This window comes from Magnolia sinica, chromosome 1 (assembly GCF_029962835.1).
Source record: "Magnolia sinica isolate HGM2019 chromosome 1, MsV1, whole genome shotgun sequence".
Lineage (NCBI taxonomy): Eukaryota > Viridiplantae > Streptophyta > Magnoliopsida > Magnoliales > Magnoliaceae > Magnolia > Magnolia sinica.
In genome coordinates, this window is record NC_080573.1 from 98,766,111 (window position 1) to 98,790,870 (window position 24,760).

Below are 24,760 nucleotides of genomic sequence, written 5' to 3' on the forward strand. Positions count from 1 at the left end.
ACCCCATATCACTCTGTATTGGGCTGTTTAGTGCTGATACTGTTGCATCATTATGGAAGATATCAGAACATCTGTTTCGAACTATAGACTTTTAAACCTTGATCTAAGGGCCAAGTGCCCTTTAGACAGTGGCAACAGTTCGAATGCGGATGTAATGAAGACAAGTATACCACATTGACCTCCAAACATATTATGGTTTCTTCCGTTTGCGTGAGACCATCGTTTGGTTATCTTAACCACTTAGCATGGTGCACCTGGCAAGGAAATTCCTCCAGAAGCCTCAAGGCATTTACAAAAAAGAAAAAAAAGGCATGTGGCTTGTTGCCTTTTCAGATGGCTGTCTAGACTTATTTTTCCTAAACTCAGATTTTGAACTTGTTTTGCTGCTCACTCAAGGATTGTGATTTGATCGTTCTTGGATAAGTATCGACTGAGTCGGGCTTGCTTGTTACCCAACCTTTTTTGAAACTTGAATCCGGTCAAGACACCATCTTCATTGTCCTTGTGTTACTCCCGTCTGGCAACATTGGTACAATCTTTTCAATCTTTCTTTATGTTACCAAGCATTTGAGATGCACTCCCCCAGTGGCAAAAATGCTGCAAATTTGTAGAGCTCACTCTTAAAGATTATTTGGATCAAATTCTTTGCATTTATCATATGGAACGTCTGGATTGGCTGGAATGCATTATTAGTCTTCAGGAATGAAGAGTAACTGTCAAGCCATCATTCAACCAAATACAATGCAAGTTGCCAAGTTTTACAATCTCTATAGCATAGCCAGTAATGCAGATAACTTGTGGTTGCTTACTGGATGGGATCAAAACAATGTCATATTAGGTCTCTCCAAACCAAAGCCCTTCATATCAAATGAAATCCTCCGTTGGAACTTTTAAGCTTTACTTTGAGGGTCTGTTTGGGCGATGGGATTAGAAGGGATTAGGTGGGATGGGATTCATCTGGTCCTGTGCCAATTCCACTCAATGTTTGGGAAGGATGGGAAAGCTTGGAATTACATTAAATGGAATTGCATTGGGTCCCGTGCCAATTTCACTTAATGTTTAGAAAGTTGTGTAGGTCCCACCATGATGTGTGGGCTATATCCACACCATCCACCCATTTATCGAGATTATTTTAAAGCATGGGCCAAAAAATCAGGTAAATCTAAAGCTCAAGTGGACCCCACCATAGAAAGCAACAGGGATTGAATACTTACCGTTGAAAACTTCTTTGGGGCCACATAAGTTTTAGATCTACCTCATTTTTAGGCCCATGCTATAAAATGAGGTTACAAAACAAATGAACGGTTTAGATATAACACGTGTGTTATTCTCAATAATTTCAAATGATGGTGGGTATATTCATTCATCATACCACCGTATTATCAACAAAGCATGGCATTAATTTTATCCCATGGTATTAGGAGACAATCCCTGCCATGGGTAATAATTATGTTTTTTGAATCCCATCCCTCCTAATCCCTTCTAATCCCACCGCCCAAACAGACCCTGATGGTGCAGTCAATCCTGCTAGATACGGGCCATAGTTTTAATACATAACCAGCTTGACCAATTTTTGCTTCTAGACTTGTTGACTGCACACGGTTGAGTGACTCACTCTAATTCTTGTCATAAAGCGGGCCATCAAGGTGTATCAGGCTCTTCACAATTGAGGGAGATTCATCTAATATTGTTTCATCACTAGGTCCATTAGGCTCTTCAATCACAAGCTGGAGGCTGCAAAAGTTCAACAACTGCAAGGTCCTTCAGAAGCTTAATTGTCAAAATACCAAGTCTGCAGCTAACAGTTAGGGACTGGTGGAGCTCACCACCAACGTACATTGTAAACACTCTTTCTTTTGGACTCTTCTACCTCTATTTGGTGGGTTTACTTGATGAACTTTTCCTTAGTACCCATAAATATATAAATAATAATAATAATAATAATGAGTAATTAAGATTATGATTCAGTAAATATGAGGTCATTACTTATGACTCTACTTGCTGACTGGTCCGGGTTTTTAAAAGATAGTAGTTATACAACAATACCAGTAAAGATTTACGTTTATAAAAAAATCTAATTTTTGGTCAATGCTAATGATATCCATCAATCCATGCATCATAGCATTGGAAGTGCAAGCGATCTATTTTGCAAGGTTAGCTGCCAGTAATGCAAAATTGCCAGCGGCCAGTTTTTCTGGCTGCAGCGATGAGATCGTACTTCTAGAGAACTCAAAAATATGAAGGGTACAGAGGGAAGGCATGGTAGGAGAGGCTTTAGTCGGACATCTTTCTTGCTTATCTTTTTCTCCCATAAGGATGCATCCTCAAAAGTTTCATAGCTCAAGACGAGAGCCCGAACAACACAATTAGTCCAGTTTGAAAGCTTACTCACAGGAATCTCTCTGTTCTCTGCATTATATTCCACTGTTACACCTGAAAAGCTCCGATTGAATGGTTCGCCCATTGGACCCAAAAAGCCAGGTTCAAATGGTGTTACTGTTGGACCAGGCTTTGGTAGTCCAAATCCAAAATGGCTCCTCTATAGAGACCCCAAATAAATCACCCGTCAAGCCAAGTTTGGGCTTTAAAACATAGTTTAAAATAACTAAACTCACACCCGCCCCTCCACAAACCAGAATGAATTGCCGAGTCATTGCCATGCTCCCAGCATGTTTCAGGAACACGAGAAACCTGTTTGAAACCAGATGTTGGGCAAAACAACTCAGGATTGCATGTTTTGCAATCAAATGTGGAGTATTAGATGATGATGAAGAAATGATGGTAGTTTAGAAATACAAATAATGCTACAAGGCATACCAAATCATTTCTATCATATCATCGGTACAATTGATTTTGTGGCACATAAGGCCCCATAGCCCAGAAAAATAAGTCAGTGAATGATCTGAAAAGGCAACAGTTAACTGGAGAACCATAGAACACATTCAAAAGGCAAAACAATCAGATAATCTTCATTGTCCAAGAATTATTCTTTTTGCCTATGGCTCACCAGTATCACACATTGGATGGAACTTTTTCATGTCAAATGGTAGAAACTGCGTTTTCTTTTTCTGGGAAACCTTAACTCCCAAAAGAACCCTTCATTATATTCATTGAACCATTATAATCATATCTAATTGGCAGTCCATAAACCAATGCTCACAAAGAAATTAGCATGAACGCACATCTCCCATATGACACTTACAATCATCTAATGTGCAGCTTCACAAAATGCAATCGCCAGTGGGATTCACCAGATGAACCATCAACATTGTGCAATCCTACAGGCCAAAGTTGGAAATTGCCAAGGCTGTTAGCAGTCCACATGCCAACGTGGCACGTGTGCACCAGATCCTGGCCATTCATCAGCTGCGAGAGACAATCAGACCTGTTGAAAAATCAGGTGGGCCACTAGTTTATGGGGAAAAACGGACTAATGCATGATATGTGGCCCAAATGATAACCGGGAGTTGATATTTGGGCTATAGAGCATGTTCATGGTGCCCCTGCCTAATGAGTGGTCTGGGCCCCACATGTGATTGACAAGCGTGCAAATTACCTCTTAAATCCTTCCACACACAGACCACAATGGTTAATGAGCAATGAACGTTATATAGTTATATACAGTACTGTCGGAAATCATAGGTTGCTGGGACATTATTCCAACAACATAATGCAGTTTCTGCCTTGCCTACTGGACGCATGGCATTAGTTCAAATCTGAATTGGCCAAATAGTGGGGTCCCTGGTTGGTGGATCATAACAAAAAATATACACCAGAAGCATGATCTCAACTGGCAATCTGGTTGATATCTAATGGGCAGTAACAATAAATATAGTCCAAATTCAATAAAAAAAATGGCCCAGTCATTTGATTTGAGTGATGTGATCAACCTACAGTGATCCATTATTTGAGTGGTTCAGATTGAGGAACATGCCACCTGTACAGTAGACAGCCACCTCACCACCACTGTTGTGGTATAATGCCCAGCACCTTATCATTCCCTAGCTTAGATGCTGAAATCTTGAGAGATTTACACAGTAATCAATCCTCATTGGGGGCAGGTTGAGGTGGGCCCCTGGCAATCGGCACTCCTCCATCATCAAACCGTGCTCTGGCCTTCGCATTGTCCACAAAAATAATGCGTCCACTCAATACCTGGTTTCATTACTAGTAAATATTTTAGAAGTCACATCTACGGGAACCACCAAATAAAAAGAATGAAAGCAAATGGACTGGAATTCACCTTCCCATTCATTTCTCTGAGAGCTCTTTGGGCTTCATCTTCTGAGGCAAATGTTATGAATCCAAAACCTTTCGATCTGTCAGAGACTCTGTCCATTACGATTTTAGCTGGTAAATGAACATGTTAGAAATGAACTGCAGCAGATTAGTTCCAAGGATAAAGAAAAGGTGAACGTTCTAAACATCAATGAAAAGTGGAAACCTTCGATCACTTCGCCAAATTGAGAAAAAGCTTCGGATAATGCCTTGTCTGTTGTATAGAATGACAGCCCTGAAAGTATCCGTAAGGAAGGATATGAACCCGGAATTAAAATTTTCATAAAGGAATCAGTGTAGAAGATATCTACAGCAACAGTATAGAAGCATTGGCCAATAGGAATTCTAGAATTCAGGTGGTCGCTGCAGAGTATTGGAGCATAAAATGGAAGAATTGTAGCAATGCCATGATGGAATTTCAGAAATCAGAATCTGTGCAATCATCCATCCATGTACAAAAATAGTATCCTTGGGTTAACATTTATGGGATTGGGGCCCAAGGTTCAGCAACCCAAATCACATATGATGGCTCTGCCATGGATGGGCCCATGCTCCGAAAAGAGGTCTCTTCAATGGGACAATCATAACCCTATAGCTTGCTACACAGAAAAGGTCCAAATTCAACTAAAAATGGCGACAGATTGGATGGCTAAGATCACCCGATATGAGAGATTTTCTAGGGCCTTGCCCATCCATGGTGTGCCCATCACATCAAAGCTTGGATCACCAAACCATGGGCCACACTTGTACAAACCAAAAACATGGCTATATATATATATATATATTATGCACATCCTCAAGTCAGGGATCATAGAATTCCTCTTAAAAAATACAACCCTTTGAAGTGAAGTGGCGAGTTCTAACTTTCTTTCCTTTTTTTATTTTTTTATTTTTAGTAAGGACCTATTTATGAAAGCTTTTAAAAACCAACCACACCTCTAAATGGATTCACAAAGCTACAAAACATATTTGGAATTGGTTTGAAGGTGTCAACAGGGGTGTACATCGAGGCAAACCGAGTCGAGCTGGCCTCAGCTCGACTCGGCTCAGCCACTAGCTGACCTCAGCTCGAACTCGGCTCGGCTCGGTCCTCGAGCCTAACCGGCCAGCTCGGCTCAATTCGGTCAGCAGCTCGGGCCAATTCGAGCCAAGATCGAGCTGAGTTCGCCTATGCAGCATTTTCACAAACACCTGGACTGCACCTTCAAAATCTCACTGTATTTGAGACAGCAGCAATGGTTTTACAGGTATTTTATCAAACACCTTCTACACAACATAAAAATCAAGAAAAAAAAAGGGTATTGGTTTCATAAACATACCCTCCTTGCCACCAACCACACTTTGTTGAGTCATTTCATCAAACACTTGGTGAGCAACATCAATATCAAAGTAACCGAGTCACCGAACTGGTTCGATCCGAGTTCAATTCGAGCTAGGTTCGATCCGAGTCAAGTCAAGCTGGGGCCAGCTCAAACTCGGCTCAAACTCATTTTCGACCTAAAAAAATCAGCTCGACTCGGCTCAAACTAAGCTTCGAACCAAGTCGAATCGAGCTTTTTCGAGTCAAGTCGAGCGAGCTAATCGAGCTAGCTCGGTTCGTGTGCACCTCTAGGCGTCAAGCAGTTACCAAAATCGTATCCAAACATAGAGATGCTACTACATTAAGTTATAGGATTTCCACACAAGAAGTTACAGTATTTCCATAAGAGAAGTGGGTTTCTTGCTGAAGTCATTCAAGAACCTACATTAAATGCAGAATCGACATGGGATCCCCACAAAACAAACATAAAGAGTCATAGAGGGAATACAACCTCATATTTGTAACTAACCTTAAAAACCTCAGAAGTTGTAAGGATTCATAACGCAGGACAACTAACCCTTGCTCTAAAAGCTCGAACTGATAGAGCGTGGTGAATCAATCCCTTTATCTCATAGCCCAGGCCCCACATCCCATGAGTTAGGTCATCGGCCGAACCTCCCTCGTGGGCCCCACATCACATGGGTTCCGCCTCACACGAGCCGCCCACCCTGAGTGTGCCCCTGCATCCCACAAGCCACCCCACTTGAGCCTGATGTGAAAATGCCCCTGCATTAATTCTTTTCTAAAACGATACAAGTTCTCTTGCCTTCAAGTCTATCTTGCATGCTTTCTTCTCTTCAAAGTAGCTTGCTACACTTGGGTTGAAGACTGACTCATCCACGATGAAGATGTCAGTACGAGTATTGCACAGTCTACACTTGGGGAAGCACTTAGGCCATGACAAGTGGCATTAGAGCATGGTTACGAAGGGATCGTAATGCTTGTTAGACAAGAGAGACATAAGGCCATATGAGGTGATTGACGAGCAAGTTCGAGAGAACGAGATGGTATCAACAGGCCAAGGGAGAAGGCAATGATTTAAATATTGATAGTATCCTATCGATATCACATGGGGCCCATACATGTACAGGGGGAGTTAACAAATTCTCCTTTGTCACACAATATTGCAGTGTATCACCAACATGTTGCGATATTGCCCGGAAAAAAAAAAACTTTTTAAAAAGTCCCCCATGCTGACGATACATGCCATACATAAAAATTGTGGAAAAAAAAAAAAAAAAACGAAACAAAACTCCATTTTCTCCCAAATTTATCTAGGGGAAACTGCTTTCATACTTTTATTGAATGACTTGTGAAATATATGAACTCAATTTGGATATAATTATCCCACTTCTATCAAACATAGTTTAGCACCCTATACAAATGAAATTTATTATGCATGGTTGTTTTTGTGATCTTTTGAGTTTTAAGCGTGAAATCATGTCTCTTTCAACATATCCTGAAGTTTCATTGAAAAATTCCATCAATTTTCCCATGTTTCCTTCAAACAATAATGCATTTCCCAATACCCGTGATATTTCCCATGTGATATTGACATGTTTCCATATCCCAAGGGTGCAATTTGTGCATTGATACTGATATTTAAATCACCGAGTCCAAGTACATGGTGGCAGCAATGGAGGAGCAACCTCCCACAGTTGCAGATTGTGGTGGCTAATGGGCACAATCATTTTGAATTGATGGACAACAACATAGAAGCCTCAAGAGTGGGCTCGAGGGAATTCAGGGGGAGTTGTTGGGTGCTCTAAGCACGTTAGACGATACTCTACATTAAAAGAGGGTGGCCTTCCAAGCTATATTGTTGGGGACCCTCACCATAGTAAAGGTGTGGATTTAAGAGATGAGAGGCGATTACATGGTGTGTCGTGACGGCTGTTTTAGGGCCATAACGACCGTTACATGCAGTGTTCGAAATATCGGTATCATGTTACGCATCCTTAGGATACAGATACGTATCGGTTATAGCACGGGATATATCGATTGTATCAAGTAATTTATCGCACTTTTTGAGAAACATGGGGAAATTTTGGTAAAATGGTTGAATTTTTCAATGAAACTTTAGGGATTGTTTAAAAAAAGACTATAATATACACTTTTAAATCATAATATCTCAAAAAATAAGTACACATAATAGGTTTCCTTTGCATAGGGTCCTAAACTATACATTGTCTGACTGAACTAATACAACTATATTCAAATTGAATGCATAACATTTAAAGTGTATGTAATAATCATTTCACCAAACACTCCTAAATACTTCGAAATTAGCCTCAATTGACAACTAGCTGAAGGGAAATTTCAAAATAATAATAATAATAACAATAATAATAATAATAATAATAATAATTTTTAATTAAAAAATGATTTTTATTTTTCAAAAATTGACAAGGACTTAACAAATCATTAGATTAGCCTCATACGTGCTTGATTTCATGTCTGGAGTATAACATTGCAAGCAATTTGGGAGAAATTGGGAAAATTTTGAATTTTCCACAATTTTCCCCAAATCAAACCACCTACACTCAAATTTCGAAATTAGAGTGTATGCAATGATCATTTCATCAAATATTCCTAAATACTTCGAAATTAGTCTCAATTGGCAACTAGTTGAAGGAAAATTTTTGAAAAAATGGAGAACATGAAGAACCAATGAATCTCAAAATCAAAGCTCCAACTCCATGATTTTTCATGCAAAACATGAAGAACCAATGGATTTATAACCATTTGACACTGATTTAACATAATTTCAACAAAAAAATGGATCAAAAATTGAAAATGCTCACCGGATCGAAGATGTGGAATATATTGGCACTACCTGTGCGTTTCACATCGCACATGTGGGATACAAGATATATCGTGGGATATTTTGAATTTTCCACAATTTTCCCCAAATCAAACCACCTACACTCAAATTTCGAAATTAGAGTGTATGCAATGATCATTTCATCAAATATTCTTAAATACTTCGAAATTAGTCTCAATTGACAACTAGTTGAAGGAAAAGTTTTGAAAAAAATGGAGAACATGAAGAACCAATGAATATCAAAATCAAAGCTCCAACTCCATGATTTTTCATGCAAAACATGAAGAACCAATGGATTTATAACCATTTGACACTGATTTAACATAATTTCAACAAAAAAATGGATCAAAAATTGAAAATGCTCACCGGATCGAAGATGTGGAATATATTGGCACTACCTGTGCGTTTCACATCGCACATGTGGGATACAAGATATATCGTGGGATATTTTGAATTTTCCACAATTTTCCCCAAATCAAACCACCTACACTCAAATTTCGAAATTAGAGTGTATGCAATGATCATTTCATCAAATATTCCTAAATACTTCGAAATTAGTCTCAATTGACAACTAGTTGAAGGAAAATTTTTGAAAAAAATGGAGAACATGAAGAACCAATGAATATCAAAATCAAAGCTCCAACTCCACGATTTTTCATGCAAAACATGAAGAACCAATGGATTTATAACCATTTGACACTGATTTAACATAATTTTAACAAAAAAATGGATCAAAAATTGAAAATGGTCACCGGATCGAAGATGTGGAATATATTGGCACTACCTGTGGGTTTCGCATTGCACATGTGGGATACAAGACATATCGTGGGATATATTGGCCGATATTTAAAACATTGGTTACGTGAAGGTAATGGTAGCAAACATTGCACGTTGCTAGGCCACAATGGCCATTACGGAAAAACAACTTGTGACAGACTCGTAATGAGTCGTTATATGGCTAATACAGGTGTTTTGTTTTTCAAAAAGAAAAAGACCATAACAGCTATGACAGCCCATATCATAACAATAACGGTGGTGGCAGTTACGACCACCATTACAATTACGGAATACCTTAGGTGATTAGGCCTTATGAAAAGGGCCATGGCCAATGGAAGTATGGACATTGAGGAGCATCCAAGGTGCAAATACGAACCATAGGACCTTCACCAGAATAAGGGACACAAAGGAGCCAGATAATTTCCTTCGGCAACTGGAACAATAATTTTGAGGCTATCTCGTTAGAAGACGAGAAGGCCAAGGTGCGAGCTACGATGATCAGTGTTTTAAATAATGAATAGCGTGTAGCGTAGCGTTCACCCCTACGTTGCCTAAGGCGTAAGCTATAAGCTACTTCCATATTTTGAATCAAGCTTGCGCTTGCACCAATTTCATGATATTCTACACCAAATTAAGTTGATTAATAATGAAATTTAACAAAATTTCATATTTGGTGCAATTAAACACAACCTGAAAAGGGCAATGATTAAGTAGAAAGGTAAAGAAAGCAACGAAACTTATTAAATATTATTACTTACATTATTTTACTAAAAGCATTGAAATTATTAAATAACTTTTATTGAAAATAGAAAAATGTAACAAATTGTTGAAAAAATTAATTGATTTTAATGTTGTAATGCGAGCTACGTAGCGTATAACAGCCTATGTTGTGGGAAGCATATGCAAATTATTATGTAGCGCAAACAAATTTCATGTAGCATAGGCTACACGCAACTTAAGCTATTTTCATGAGCTATGTAGTGTTAAGGCTAAGCTATGCTACATAGTGTAAGACATTGATGATAAATCAAAGAGAACCTAACCACGATTAAAGGCTTGGATGCGTGTTTCACGTAGGAGGCTTGATCGTTTCCAAGGGTAGATGGCGTACATACGTTGTGCCACGTGTCACAATCTTGTGCCTCGCCGTTGACTGCATCAAGAGCTAGACAACTCGACCGCCTAATCAACCAACATGTGTCCTGCCCTCGACACTCGTCCTCTGATTCGGAAGGAGAAACTGAAGGCTCGGACTAAGCCAACAGGCTTGGAATAGGTTCGAGATCCAGGCCTCTTTGAAAAATCTGCTCTTGCACTAAAAGACTTTCTACCCGTGCTCCCGCAGCACACCCACTGTCGCATGTCTCCATCGTAGGCGATCGAGTGCCTGCCCTTTGATACTAATGGCACACATGTCCCCTCAAGGAACACGTGCTCTAGTTACACATTTTGATTGTGCACCTTCATCTTCATGACGTCGGAAATCATGTCGACCCATCTCCCTTCCAACCTATTGCATCTTCCAATACCCCCATCCGCGCCCCGCGGATCTGAGCTAAGTTCCTTCCAACCTTTCCTGCTACACCTACATCACTATCTTCCTATAATCGATGAATGCCAAAACTGTGTCTAGAACTACCTGGTTCTTCTTCCTTCCAATCCGAACTCTAGCCATCCCCACTTCTTCCCCATTCTTCGTTAGAGGAGCATCACACTTTGCCCAGACAAGCAGCAATAACTTTATAAAATTCTGCAAAACAAAGTTCTATCAGAATCCCCCAGATGAATATCCACTATTCTTCATACCCAAATATGGATTATTCCTCCCATCTACGAATTCAAAGGATGAGGCCATTGGTATGAAGCGCGCTTGCCATCACCAGAAGGTCCACTCTTTATGTCCTGAAACAAGGATATACAAACTTCATTGAAGCCAATGGGTTTAATTATGTATGCATTCAACCCCAATCTGTTGATTCATCAAGCCATTCCTTAATCCGAGGAATACTCGCCTCATCTTTGGTTACAGAATGAGCCAGCGCTTCCCAGGCTTTAGACATCACTTCCTGATTCAAGCGAACCACTCATTGATCCTCGAAGCACTCCACTAAAAACCTCTTTTCTTCCGCTACTTGCTTCTCTCCCGGAATCGATGAATCACCACCATAGCATCTAGCCAAGTGATTCTTTCCCAAGACAACTTCTCTATAAGAGGGCCCTTGACCTATCTCGAAAAAGGGTTGCTGGCTCGAGTTCCATTCTGTCTCCTTTGCTGCAGCCTTCCTTGCACCAGTCATAATCTCAACTACAAGAGTCAGTTTCCTTGCATTATTGTTACGCTCAGGTCCGAATCTTGTCCTCTGAACTAGAAGCTTCTTACCCCTAAAGTTCTCTCCATGCAGCAGCTTCACCACTTTGGCAAGCTCCCCCTCGAAACTCATCCGAACAAACACGAATCCTATGCCTTCCCCTGTATGCCTATCCCTTGGTAAGACTACATCCATCATTGTCCCTGCCCTACCAAACACCCTGGAAAAGTTGATAGGCAGCCATCCTTGCGTGAAACCCTCAACGAAGAGATTTGGGTAGTTAGTCATGGATTTTTTGTTCCCTACCTTTCTGTCGTGGATTGGTTTTTTCTTTCTCACCTGCTCCCAATCTTCGTCATCTAAATCCCATCGTCATCCTCGTCTCCCCCAATCAATTGTCCTAATGCTGAATCACCTCCCGCTGCAATCCTAATCCCACTAGGATTAGCTCCCGTACTTGAGTTGGTGCTTCCCGATGGTTTGTCTTTCCTCTTCCACAAACCTCCTATCATAACACAATTTATCATTTTTTTATTTTTTTTTTCCATAAAATGGCCATTACAACCTTGTAACGTGTAACGGTTGCCACCATTACCTTTACATAATGGCCTTTATGGCACACCATACCCACAATTGACCCATCAATAAAGAGGCACTCCCATTAGGTAGCTAGCTATACAAAATCAACCAGCTAGCTTGCAATAATCAATCAGTTAAACCTTCTTAAATTTTTAAGCATTTGTTTATTACCTTTCCATTTTTATAATAAGTATATGGTTGTCAATGACATTATAAACCCATCTTCATTATACATCAATGAGCCTATTTAAGGGCCTTACATGAATAGTCTCAAGGTAACTTGGAAATGAATAAAAAAATTGGTTATTGTTTCTACTGTGTGATTCTTGCACTTAGCTTGGAGGTGCCTACATTTGGACGAATCATTCCCATCAGTCGACTGCACCACACCAGGTGAGCCTTTTCTGAAGCAAGCAAGGGCTCTTTGGAAACCATGTTTGCATGCTGGTCTTTGGGCTATTTGGGAAGAGAGGAATGTGAGATGCTTTCGTAACATAAGCTAGAGTGCAGAGCATGTATTAAATATGGTGATGTTATCTGTCGTGGACTGGACCTCTTGTATAGATGCTTTAAAAGGATTTTCCTTTTCTTTTTAGGGCTGTATGTTTTTGCACCATCTCAACGCTTCCTAATAAAAATTTTGTTATCTTCCAAAAATAAATAAACAGCTAGGAAGTAGGAGCAAAAGTACAACTATGAAGCATAATTCCAGGTGGGAGCATACCTGATTAAAGAACCGTGCAACCAAGTGATACTATGCTCACAATTTTGGGTAAATAGGTTAAAGATTCCATGGGAAACGTGTTCTAAGTGAAGCTAAGAAGCTATAAGTCATTTGGTGTTTCTTAAGTTTAAATCTGAAAGTAAAGCTCTCAAATGCCTGAAGGGGGTTGTAGGACAAGCATACTACAAGCAATGACGGATCTCGACTCATAGTATGGGAGTTTCAATTCCTTGGCTCCCCTAAGAGTTGTATCTTTTACAGGGACTGCCATAGCCAACAAAATCTCAATTCTTGACCATCTGCAACATTGGGAGCATAATGCCATGAGGTATGTGATTCATGTGTAGAACGGAAGGAAAATATATGTTTGGGTGTACCTTATTAGGCTCTTCAAGAATTCTTGGCCATTTCAAGCGAAACTTGGTGAGGTGTTCCAAAGTTAGGGTTAGATCCATTCAGCAAGATTGTGTGGCATTTGCTCCATTTGTCTCATGTTGGGAAAAGAGGAAAGGGAAAAAGTTTCTTATTTTTTATGATGCAGTCCTTGGTGGTAACATCAAGAGCAGTTTTATCAAATGAGCTCTTAATTGAATTTCAATGAGAGTCTACTTTAGGCATTCTTGTTAGAAATAGTAAGATTTGGAGATCCACGAACAAGTGTGTTGTGTCCTTCTATTGGCCATAAGAAATTAATATTCAATGGCTCATCTCATGGGAATTTGGGTCATTGAACTAGTAGTGGCGCCATTAGATCTATAAGGTACAGTGCATATGACTTTCGGAAGCACATAACACAGCCCTTAGAGAAGGGTTATGAACATTCATTACTTTTCAAGGCCTTTGATTGTGGAAGAGGACTCTTCAAATATGTCATTGGTTGGGCTCCCATTGTGCATTCCAAGCCATCAAAAGTATCCTTCATTTTAAGGAAATTCAAGATGTTGTATCTAGGAGAAACATTTCGGTAATCCATATTGGTATAGAAGCTAATGATGTTGTTGATAACCCAGCTAGAGAGATTTTAACTGCTCAGCTCTGTATCATCAAGTTGTTCACAAGCTCTTGATGTTTCTTTCTCCTAATGAAATTTTGACATCTCAAAAGTTTCAGTGGATCTAGGTTAGTGGATTTGATGCCCTTCCTCCTAATTCCTTTTCTCTTAATTTTATCTTTTGCACTCAATACAACTTGATGAGCCTGACTCACTTGGTAAAACCAATTACGAGATAATTTATCGCCTACCATATCAACATTGTAATCTACCCAACATTCATGTGATGATTGAAACACCAGAATGCAATTATGTTACTTCCATGTGGGCTTGAAAGGTAGGACACTGCAATCTGAGGTCTACTTAATTCATATGAACACTACTGTTATCAGCCATCTCCTCTTTATTAATTGAATAATTGTAATTCAACTCAGTTGTGCACCTAAATGCAGCCTTGATCTTTGAATGCTGAATAACTGCAACATAACACTAATGAACAGAACTCGTCGGGGTTGCCATAGACCCTTCAGTTTCCATAGTAAAATGGTGGATTTTGTATCGAAAGGACGAGATATTGTAGAAACCTCTCTTTAATTACTTTTTCATCTTTCTCTAACCACAGTATTCAAAAACAATTATGATGTAGAAAGATGCGAGACGATGCGCGACGATGAGCGACAATGTGCGACGAGCGACGAGATGAGAAATGACCGGCGAGCGACGAATAATGACGGGCCGATAGCAAAAGAGGGGGAAGTAACATAAGAGGTGGACGAGGACACAGATCCGGTAAGGGCGATGATGGCCGAAGGCGAACCGCGCTGAATCAGTGAAAAAGGGAAAGGCGTCATGGTATCCTTGACTGGACAAGAAAAACAGGAAGACTGGGCTATAGTTAAAAAACACAGGAAAGAGATGGCCCCTAGGAAGAAAAGAGATGTTGACAACTACCCTGCCTTGTTCGTTAAAGGCTACCCAGCTAGATGGCTTCCCATTAATCTAGGGTATTTGGAAGAGCGTGTATTGTGATGGATGTTGTAATGTCGAGGAACAAGGCTAATGGATCATATAGGGGTTTCATTTTGGTTAGAATGAGTTCGGAGGCAGAACTACGGAAGGTGATTCAATCTTTAGATGGTGAGAGTTTTGGGGGGGACAAAATGCGAGTTTAGAGGGCGAGATTCGGCCCAAAACTTAGGTTTAAACCAGGAAGAAGGCCCCAGAGGCCTATTTCACCTTAGACCTTGAATAGGAAAAGCTACAACAGTACAACGTTCTAGCATGGTTCTATCTCCTTCAAAGAGATCCTGCTCAACAATGGAGGTAGTTCCTCATCTCGCAAGGCAGATCCAAATACTGCAGATGGAGCTCGAAAGACGAAGGACAGGGATAGTGACGAATCGGGTTTAAACGAAAACACAGGAATTTCCGTCAATCCGTCAGCCTTTGCTAAATCAAAAGGACTTCAGGATTCAGTGGTAGCCATCACCAAGGAGGGTGCCTCCTTATCTCAAGTTCGACAGTGGCTGGATGATTGTTGTAGAGCTTCGGCTTCCTGCTATACAATCAAACCCATCGGATTCAACGAGCTGTGGATTAGGATGAGTCCAGAATACAACCTGGATCTTCTAATTATGGCAAGAGTTCTTCACAAAGAAGGTCCGATTGTTGCTGTTCAAAGATGGGAAGAATTTTCGATGTTTGGGTTTGAAGAGGTTTGGATCTTGATATGGTCGGTCCCTCTAGAATTATGGTATGAAGAATTCTTTCAGTCTGCCGCCGCGAGTTTGGGCCGACTCATCGAGCTGGATCCCAAAACGCTGAAGGGCGAGGAGGTGGGTGTGATTCGAGCAAGGATTCGTAGGAGGAAGGGGAAGCCATTACCACTCTTCATCCAAGCTACAGCCGATCAGAGAGTAGTAACCCTTCCAGTTCAACAGGAGGCTAAAGATGCTCCCATTCCGAGATGGGGCGACCTTTCAAGGTCAAAAGAGCGCTTGCAGTAGCCGTCAGCAGCTGTAACAGTCGGGGAAGTAGAAGATGGAGTACGCCTCCGGTACTCCGCAGTTCCATTGTTACATCGAGACAGGGAGGTAGTCTACGCCGTAGGAACACCTGATTTTTCTTAGGACACTTGTCATAATCGCAGTGAAGAAGAGTGACACGTGGAAGTCGGTCTGAGCAAGCAGGATGTCGACACATGCAAGGATGTCGACATAGTTCCCTCTTTTACAGACACGCGTCAAGTTCTTCAGGGGAGAGATCCCTCTCTCTTGCATAGATGGATGGCGGGAAGTGACTCTAATTTCGCACATTTCGACCCCTTCTTTATCTCATCATAGCAGCCCCGTACAGACACGCGTCGAAATCGCTTGCCATGCTCAGACAAATGGAACCCAGTGGGAGGCTCGGCTGTCCATCCGTAGGCTCGAGTCCATAGCTTGCCATCAATCCAAGGCTCCGGAAATCTCGAACCAGCTCTCCTTGAATCTAAACCTATCCTTAAGGCTAGATCCTAAAGCCGACCGTCAATTCAAATCTGATCCTACGCGTCCGGACTTCATCCCTTCGGCAGCTAATCTTCTCCTTAGTAAGCTCCCGCTGCAACTTCTTTCTAATCGTCACGGAGATGAAGATCTAATTGCGAACGTCTCCAACGTTCCCGACTTCTCCTCTTCTCATCTGGTAGCGCTGGAGGGCGGAAATAGTACTACTAACAACACCGAATCTTCCTTCCAAGAGTAGGTCGAGATGCTGAGCAGCTCTTCGCCCTGCTCGGACTCCCAATCAGAGATATTATCCAACTCAGCCCTGCTAGCTCTTTTTCAGGAACATGATGGGGAAGGTATCATCGAAGCAGAGCCACTTCAGATCAGGATGGGGACCCCGATACAAGTCTCTGGGGAAGATATTCTTTCGGAAGCGCAGAGGGCGAAGCTCACTGAATCAATTCAGGACAAAAGGTGGATAAGGGAAGCTTTGGGCCATGTTGGGAGATCTTTAGGGCTCTCATTTGGAGACCACCCTGAAGACTTTGTTGCCCTGTTCCATTGTATTGAGACTTGCGGGCGTCCCATTCAAGGTTCTAAATCTCCAAGAATTCAATTCCCCAAATCAGGAAGAAATAGAGAACTATAGAGTCTCCTATCCAGCTCTTTTAGCTGTAACGAGATTACGTTGGGCAGGTCTGGAGGATGGCGACGGGGAAGATCTATTTCCTAGATGATAATTCTCTCTTGGAATGTTAGAGGGGGGTGGGTTCAAAGAAGAAGCGAAGTCTGATAAAAGACATCATTGGCAGGAGTAGAGTAGAAATTACCTACCTTCAGGAAACCAAAGTCCAGGCCTTCAACAGTTATCTAATGGGTTCTCTATGGAAGGAATCAGATGCGAAGTGGGTGCCGTTAAATGCGATAGGAAGCTCGGGTGGTGTCCTAGTAGCTTGGAAGTCGTCCCAGTGGTCCTTGGAGCGTAGTTGGGTTGGCTCTGTCTCGGTTTCGGTTATCCTCAAACAGGTCAGTTCTGACCTCTCCTGTCTAATTTGCTCGGTGTATGGCCCTAACCAAGAAGATCATAGAGCTGCCTTTTGGGATGAATTGAATGTTTTTAGGCAAAGCTTTGATGGTCCCTGTTGCATTGGAGGAGACTTCAATATCACGCGATATGCAGAAGAGAAATCAAAGGATGGAAGAGTCTCTTCTGCCATGCGTGCTTTTTCCCGGTGGATCGAGCTTCATGCTTTGGTGGATCCTCCTCTGATCTGCTCGAGATTCACTTGGTCTAATCAGAGATCGGTCCCAACTCTGGCGCGCCTGGATAGATTTCTTCTGTCAGGGGAATGGATTGAAGAGTTCCCTCTGTTTTCGCAATCCACGCTGCCTCGTCCGACTTCAGATAACAGTCCAATTATCCTCTCTATGGAGGAAGACAACTGGGGTCCGAAACCATTTAGGTTTGATGTTTCTTGGTTGCAGATTGAGGGCTTCACGTAGATTATCTCGGAGTGGTGGAAAGGGTTCAAGATAGATGGCTTTGCAAGGTACAGATTTACCAAAAAATTGAATATGTTGAAGGAGAAGATAAAAGCTTGGAAGGTGGATCTGCGTAGAAGGCAGGAAGAAACTGAGGCCATTCTGCTCGAGATTCAGTCCATAGATGTTGCGATCGAAGACAGGCCTACCGACAGTACAATTTGGGCTAGACGAGCCAAGCTAATTCAAGATTTCTCAGCTAGGGTGTCCGAAGACGAGATGTCGTGGAGGCAAAAATCCAGGAGTAAGTGGATCAAGGAAGGAGACAAAAATACTAAATATGTTCATTCTTTGGCCAGTGCGCGAGCAAGAAAGAATAAGATCAGTAGTCTGCTGGTGAATGGTGAGCGGATTGAAGAGAAAAACCGTATTATAGAGAAGGCCATTCCTTTCTTCAGAAACCTTCTTCAGGCAGAAGGTTAGTGTAGACTGACACTGGATTTTCTTTCGTTCCAGCGTATCTCTAAGTTGGAAGCGTCATTTCTTGAATCGGACTTTACAATAGAGGAGGTTAAGGTGGCGGTCCAAGCGCTGGGAGGCGATAAGGCTCCCGGGCCTGATGGTTTCCCGATTACATTTTATCAGTATTTTTGGGATGTTTTAAAGGATGACCTTATGGCTTTCTTCAAGGAGTTCTTCATCAACGGTAGGCTATCCCGATCGATGGGGGCTTCTTTTATTGTGCTTATTCCTAAGATTCGTGGAGCGGAATCGTTGTAAGACTATAAGCCGATTAGTCTCCTTGGAGGGCCCTATAAAATTCTGGCCAAAGTCTTGGCTTCTCGATTGAAGGGGGTGTTAGACAAGATTATCTCCCATAATCAGAGTGCGTTTATTCCTGGAAGGCAAATCATTGACAGCGCCCTCATTGCTGCCGAATGTCTGCACTAAAGTCATATATCTGGAGCTAAGGGCCTCTTATGCAAACTTGATTTAGAGAAGGCCTATGATCACGTTGATTGGCAGTTTCTCCTATATATGCTTCGTAGGTTGGGGTTCGAGACCAAGTGGATATCTTGGATGAAGGAATGCATTGGGTCAGCTTTTTTCTCAATAATTCTAAACGGGTCTCCTAAAGGTTTTTTTAAGAGTTCAAGGTGCTTGCGGCAAGGAGATCCTCTCACTCCCTTCTTATTCCTTATGGTGGGTGAGGCCCTCTCAAGCATGTTAGGCAAAGGTCAGGTAGAAGGTATTATTGGTGGGTTCAAGGTGAAAGGCATGGATTCCCCCATTTCCCATATCCAATTTGCAGACGACACCCTTTTATTTTGTGAGGTAGATCTCAATAAAGTCAGTAATCTTCGCACCTCTATCCGTTGTTTCGAAGCGGTTTCGGGCCTTAAAGTGAATCTGACAAAGTCTAGGATGATTGGTGTCAACTTGGATGTTGCTGAATCTAAAGTGTTTGCTAATTTTTTCGGTTGTGCTATAGGATCGCTTCCGACAACCTTCGTTGGTCTTCTGTTATGCGTAGGTAAACCCCCGTTGGCTTTATGGGACAAAGTTATTGATAGGTTTGAATCTTACTTAGCAAGGTGGAAGTGCAGATACTTATCTTTAGGCAGGCGTAGGTGGAAGTGCAGATACTTATCTTTAGGCAGGCGTCTTACTTTGATAAAAGCGGCTCTTTCTAACCTTTCCCTATATTTCATGTCTCTCTTCAAGTGTCCGGCTAAGATTCTTGTGACCTTGGAAAGATTACGACAGGACTTTCTTTGGCACGGGATGGAGGATAAGAAGAAATTTCATTTACTTGATTGGAAGGAGGTGTGTCAGCAATATCAGGAAGGTGGGGCTGGTGTTAGAAATCTTAAAGATATGAATCGGGCCTTATTAGGCAAGTGGTGGTCGAGACTTGGGACTGAAGAAGGGGCACTTTGGAACAAGCTAATCAAATGTAAATATGGGCGCTCACCCGATGGCTGGTGGTCCAAGGAGTCCTCCTATAGAGCTTCTTCTCTATGGAGAGGGGTGCTAAGCTCTAGTAAGGAAGTTCGCAATAGGATCGGGCACTCTATAGGCAAAGGAGACAAGACCAGATTTTGGGAAGATATTTGGGTTGGTGCTTCGGCCCTGAAGGAGGACTTTCCCTCCAGATATCGTTTGGCTCCCAACTGCTCCATCACGATTGCTGATTGCGACTCATTTCATGGCAATGAAGTGGTTTGGCATCCCCCATGTAGAAGGAATTTCCATGATTGGGAAGTTGAAGAATTTGCGGCTCTTCTCCAACGCATCAGCAATTGGCATCCTAATATTCTTTAAAATGATAGGTTGGTTTGGTGCCCGGATAAGAAGGGCCTATTTTCAGTGAAATCCCTATATCTTTGCATAGGCAGAAAATCAGTGTTATCTGATGAGGTTATTACAGCTAAAGTGTGGAAATACAAAGTGCCTCCCAAGATTTCAATTTTTGGTTGGTTAGTGAGGAGAAGGAAAGTCCTTACTGTTGACAATCTAAGGAAAAGAGGAATGATAATATCAAACATTTGTCTTTGTTGCATGACAAATGAAGAAACGACAGACCACCTATTCATTCACCGTCCGTTCTTCCATCAGGTTTGGTCAGTCCTGTTATCTTCGTTTGCGGTCTCTTGGTCCTTTCCGCATTCTACGGATCGTCTGCTCACAGCCTGGCATGGCGTGTCCCTAGATAAAGATATTATGGTGGTTTGGAGAATGTCCCTTTTAGTCGTTTGGTGGGTAGTCTGGGAAGAAAGAAACAACAGATGTTTTAGAGATGTTTCAAATTCGGTGGAGGTCATAGTTAAAAGGGTTCACCAATTTATATTCGAATGGGCCTCAAATGTAGGGGTGTACACAAACCGGGCTAGCCCGGTTAGCTCGCTCGACTCAACCCGAAAAAGCTCGACTCGGCCTGACCCGGAACTGAGTTCGGGTCAGGATGGGCCAATTTTCTCAGCCCGAAACTGAGTTCAGGCCGAGTTCGGATATGCCCCAGTTCGGCCCGACTCGGTCCGAAACCCGACTCGACCCGACCCGACTTGGCCCAACCCGCCTTTAGGTATATAAACCTGTTAAAAAAAAAAACCATGTCCCTTTCCACTTTCCCCTTTTGCTGAAAACGCCCGACCCCACCGTCCCCACCAAACCCTCTCCTCCCCTACTCGCTCCCTCCCTACCCGACCCCATCAAATCTCTCTCTCTCTCTCTCTCTCTCTCTCTCTCTCTCTCTAATCTGTCTCTCTCTCATACGACCAACAACCCTCTCTCTCTTGTCCGACCAGCAGAGGTCGTCCGCCTCTCTCTGCTCGTCTGTCCGTGCGACCACCAGAGGCCGTCCGCCTCTCTCTGCTCGTCCGTCCGTGCAACCACCAGAGGTCATCCGCCTCTCTCTGCTTGTCTGTCCGTGCAACCACCAGAGGCCGTCCGCCTCTCTCTGCTCGTCCGTCCGTGCAACCACCGGAGTACCAATCCAAGGTGAAGCCTAATTAATGAATGATTTATCTTTTTCCTTTTTTTCTTAAATCTTTTTATTTATCTGCCATAGAGATTATCCAGAGGTCATCACAAATGCTAACATGCAGATCTCGTCCTCAGAGATCTATGCAAATCCCTCCTCACAATAGACTTGACAAAATCATGACCATTTATTTGATTTTCATCTATTAAAAGAACAAATCCATGAGATGGCATGGTTTTAACTGTATGCACGTGGTTTTCTCTTACACAGTTCCATGACATGGTGCACATAGAAATCCAGCATGAGAAATGTTTTATGCATTGCAGCTTGCATCATGGAACTTCTATACAGCTCCCTCCTCACAGTAAATGTGGCAATCATGAGTCATGAATCATGATAAGGACCGTTGATGAGGTGGGCCACCACTTAGATGTCTTTAGGCCAACAAATTGTTTAGTTTTGTTGGTTGAAGGTGGATTGTTGCTCTGACCATTCCTTTGCAGGCCACTGATTGGATGGCTAACATGGTCTGATCTCCATTTTTGTGATATAGCATGTACAGATGTAGGCCCACCAGATCAACACTCCCATTCACTACATGTTTTGCAATGTGTATCATTTGGAGGGGAAGCTGCCTAACACTTCTATGGTGCAACCTGTGTATTAGCATTCTTCATCCTGCATATAACAGTCCCAACTAGAAATTAAGATTTTTATTTTTATTTCTATTTTTTTGTGAATCTAAAATCTAACGGGCCAAACATAGGAGCATTTGGGATGGGGAGGACCATCACTAAAACCTTTCTGATTGCGTGTGGGGACCACCATGTTTTGTATCTACCATCCAATCTATTAGAAGATGTACCCATCAAGAAAATGGAACCCCAAAATTCAGACCATTTCAAAATTCAGATCAAACTCTCCTAAACAGGAAGACAATGGGCTGAACTCATCATCATCTAAGCCTTATCCCAACGACTTGGGTTTGGGTACATGAATCCTTTCTTGCCACTCCACTCTATCAAAGGCCATAACTTCAATTAGACCATAGGTCATCAAGTCTTTAGACAATAGGCTTTAACTATGAAGATAAAACCAGGCTTGTCCATCCGCTAGCCAAATAAATGAATGATTAAAAATTTTCATTTATTAGATTTTTTGTGCAAGGGCCATCACATTATAGTTAGTTTTGTTTATGAATCTTGTGACTAGTGGATGTTAGGAGTTTTGTGTTAGTTTTCTTTGAAATCTCATTAGATGAAATTACACTTGACCTACATCTTCTTTCAACATAATACATTCACTTTTGTGTTAGTTTTCTTTGAAATCTCAATGGATGTCTACCATCTGATGTCAGCTGATCAAATAAGCATGATTTCTACAACTCTAAAAAACAAATACAACCTGACCCTACAAATAGAACATAAACATGACCCTTAACTTCGAAACTGGCCCAAACTCGAAGGTTCAAAACTGGCCCGAACTCGCTCGATTGCTGCCGGGCCGGGTTCGGGCTGGAGATGTTGGCCCGGTGACCGGGCCGGGCCGGGTTCGGGCTTGGTGCGGCTGTTGAACGGGCCTGGTCGGGTTGCGCCCAATTCGACTCGGCCCGACCCATGTACACTCCTACTCGAATGTCATTAATCTGTCTTCTTGTAATTTTTCTCTTTTTTGATAGGTGTGGGCCTGCTATCTAAGCGGGTTTTCCCCCTTCTTGTTTTCTTTTGTTCTTTAATGAAAATCACAGTTAATTCTCAATTTATTTTAAAAAAAAAAAAAAAAACACAGCTGTAACGCCCGTTCTAAAAGGGTCCATAATAGGCCAATACGGGGCCAATACATTTTCTTCCTTTTAAAAAAATAAAATAAAATAAAAAATTGACTGTTACAGGGCAGTAACGGTTGTTACAGCCCCTATAACGGCCGTTAAGGCCCATATCGTAACGTTCATAAGGGTGGCTGTTACGACCAACATTACCACTATTGAATACCTTGTCTCCAAGTACCTACAACCACCATTACCATTATTGAATACCTTGTCTCAACGTACCTATCAGGTCTCAATTGATGTATATGCACACAACATCTACTTCATATGTCTATCTGCGGATCTGTTGTTTAGAATTGTAAAGTTTAAGCTTGTTTTCATCTTTCTTTTTTCTTCTTTTTTTTTTCGTCGTCTTCTTCTAGGCCTTCATCCAGCCTGTGGTTGCACAAAGCATGAAGCGAAGCAACAACAAATTCTGGTGCGAGATCGACTGTTTTAAAATGTTAGCAAGTATTAAATAAGCTAGGAAGTGGGAGTGGGAGTGGGGGTGGGAGTATGAAGAGCGATGCAATGAAGGAGTGGCACCTTGATAGAAGGATCGTGGGCCGTGACACATATCAAGGCCCTGTTTTTTACTCCTCGCTTCTGCAGACCAGAAGACTCCCCATAACGAATTCATCTGCTAATAGAACAAAGGTGCTATCCATTCTCCTAAAACTGAAGAAGTCACTACAAATAGCTGTCCGCCTACTTACTATAGTAGCCTACCCAAATCGATTGGACATTTATCATCAGATTTTCAGTTTATAAAAGCAGCACCCATGGTTCAATGATCCAAATGATTGATACTATGGGCATATGGATGGTCCATGCACCAACAAACTCCAAGATTGGAAAACTTCAGCAACGGAATCTTAGGCCTTTTCTTCTATTGAATATAAACCATTGTTCTAGTTACTTAACCATCTGTTTGCTGACAATGAATTGACGGGTTAGATTTTCCAACATGGAAGATTTTTCATAAGCGAGCAATCTATACTAAGGCCCATCATATCAATGGTCCGGATCACTGAATTGTGGGTCCCGCTTGTGCAAACTATATGCCTAATGTCAACAACAAGTTCTGTTCTTGTTACCAAAATTCTAGAAACTACAACATTGAAGCATGAAAATATGCACGTAAGCATAGCAAACAGGCCTGGTGATCTTCCAGCCGGCCCCCACATGGATAGGTCATATACCCCAAAAACCCAAGGGGCATCAACCGTCTGAACAGCAGCCCGCGAAAGGCGTGGCTACTGCAGTTTTCCGCATTCAACCAGCAAAAAATCACAGAAACCGGATGGTCAGAGTTTCCGATCACTGAAATTTTCAGCCTATACTCAATCGACACAGCGGCCCACCGGACCAACAGACCCGATCACGAGCCATGTTTGCCAAGCGTGCCACGAGGAGGGAACTGCATAGAACTTCTATGGACAGAAATGCACAAGGATTATTTTTATTTTTTTGGGTTTTACCTCCAACGAAGAGCTTGGAAGCGATTCCTCTTGAAAAGATGAGATGGTGAGAAAGGGATTGGATTTTAGGGCTACGGCTTTCGTTGCGGCATCCCAACACGAGACGAGAGATTGCTTTAAATGCCGCCATGAGAGAGAGTGAGAGAGCTTAAACTGATTCCCGTCTGCGGGTTGA

At 42.0% G+C, this 24,760-nt stretch overlaps 1 protein-coding gene across 2 annotated transcripts; it reads right to left on the reverse strand.

Annotated features, from left to right (window-relative positions):
• Positions 1-2,941: 2,941 nt before the first annotated feature.
• LOC131252135 (small RNA-binding protein 11, chloroplastic-like) lies at positions 2,942-24,760 on the reverse strand. 2 transcript variants are annotated; one of them, XM_058253023.1, is made up of 5 exons: positions 24,586-24,760; positions 4,445-4,513; positions 4,244-4,350; positions 4,035-4,155; positions 2,942-3,366 (listed from the first exon to the last, which is right to left on the reverse strand). In XM_058253023.1, the coding sequence occupies exons 1-4, from the start codon at positions 24,713-24,715 to the stop codon at positions 4,042-4,044; spliced, it is 420 nt and encodes a 139-aa protein (XP_058109006.1). In that variant the 5' UTR covers positions 24,716-24,760; the 3' UTR covers positions 2,942-3,366; positions 4,035-4,041. The 2 variants fall into 2 exon arrangements, with proteins under 2 accessions (XP_058109006.1, XP_058108999.1); XM_058253016.1 differs by having other exon boundaries at positions 2,942-3,385.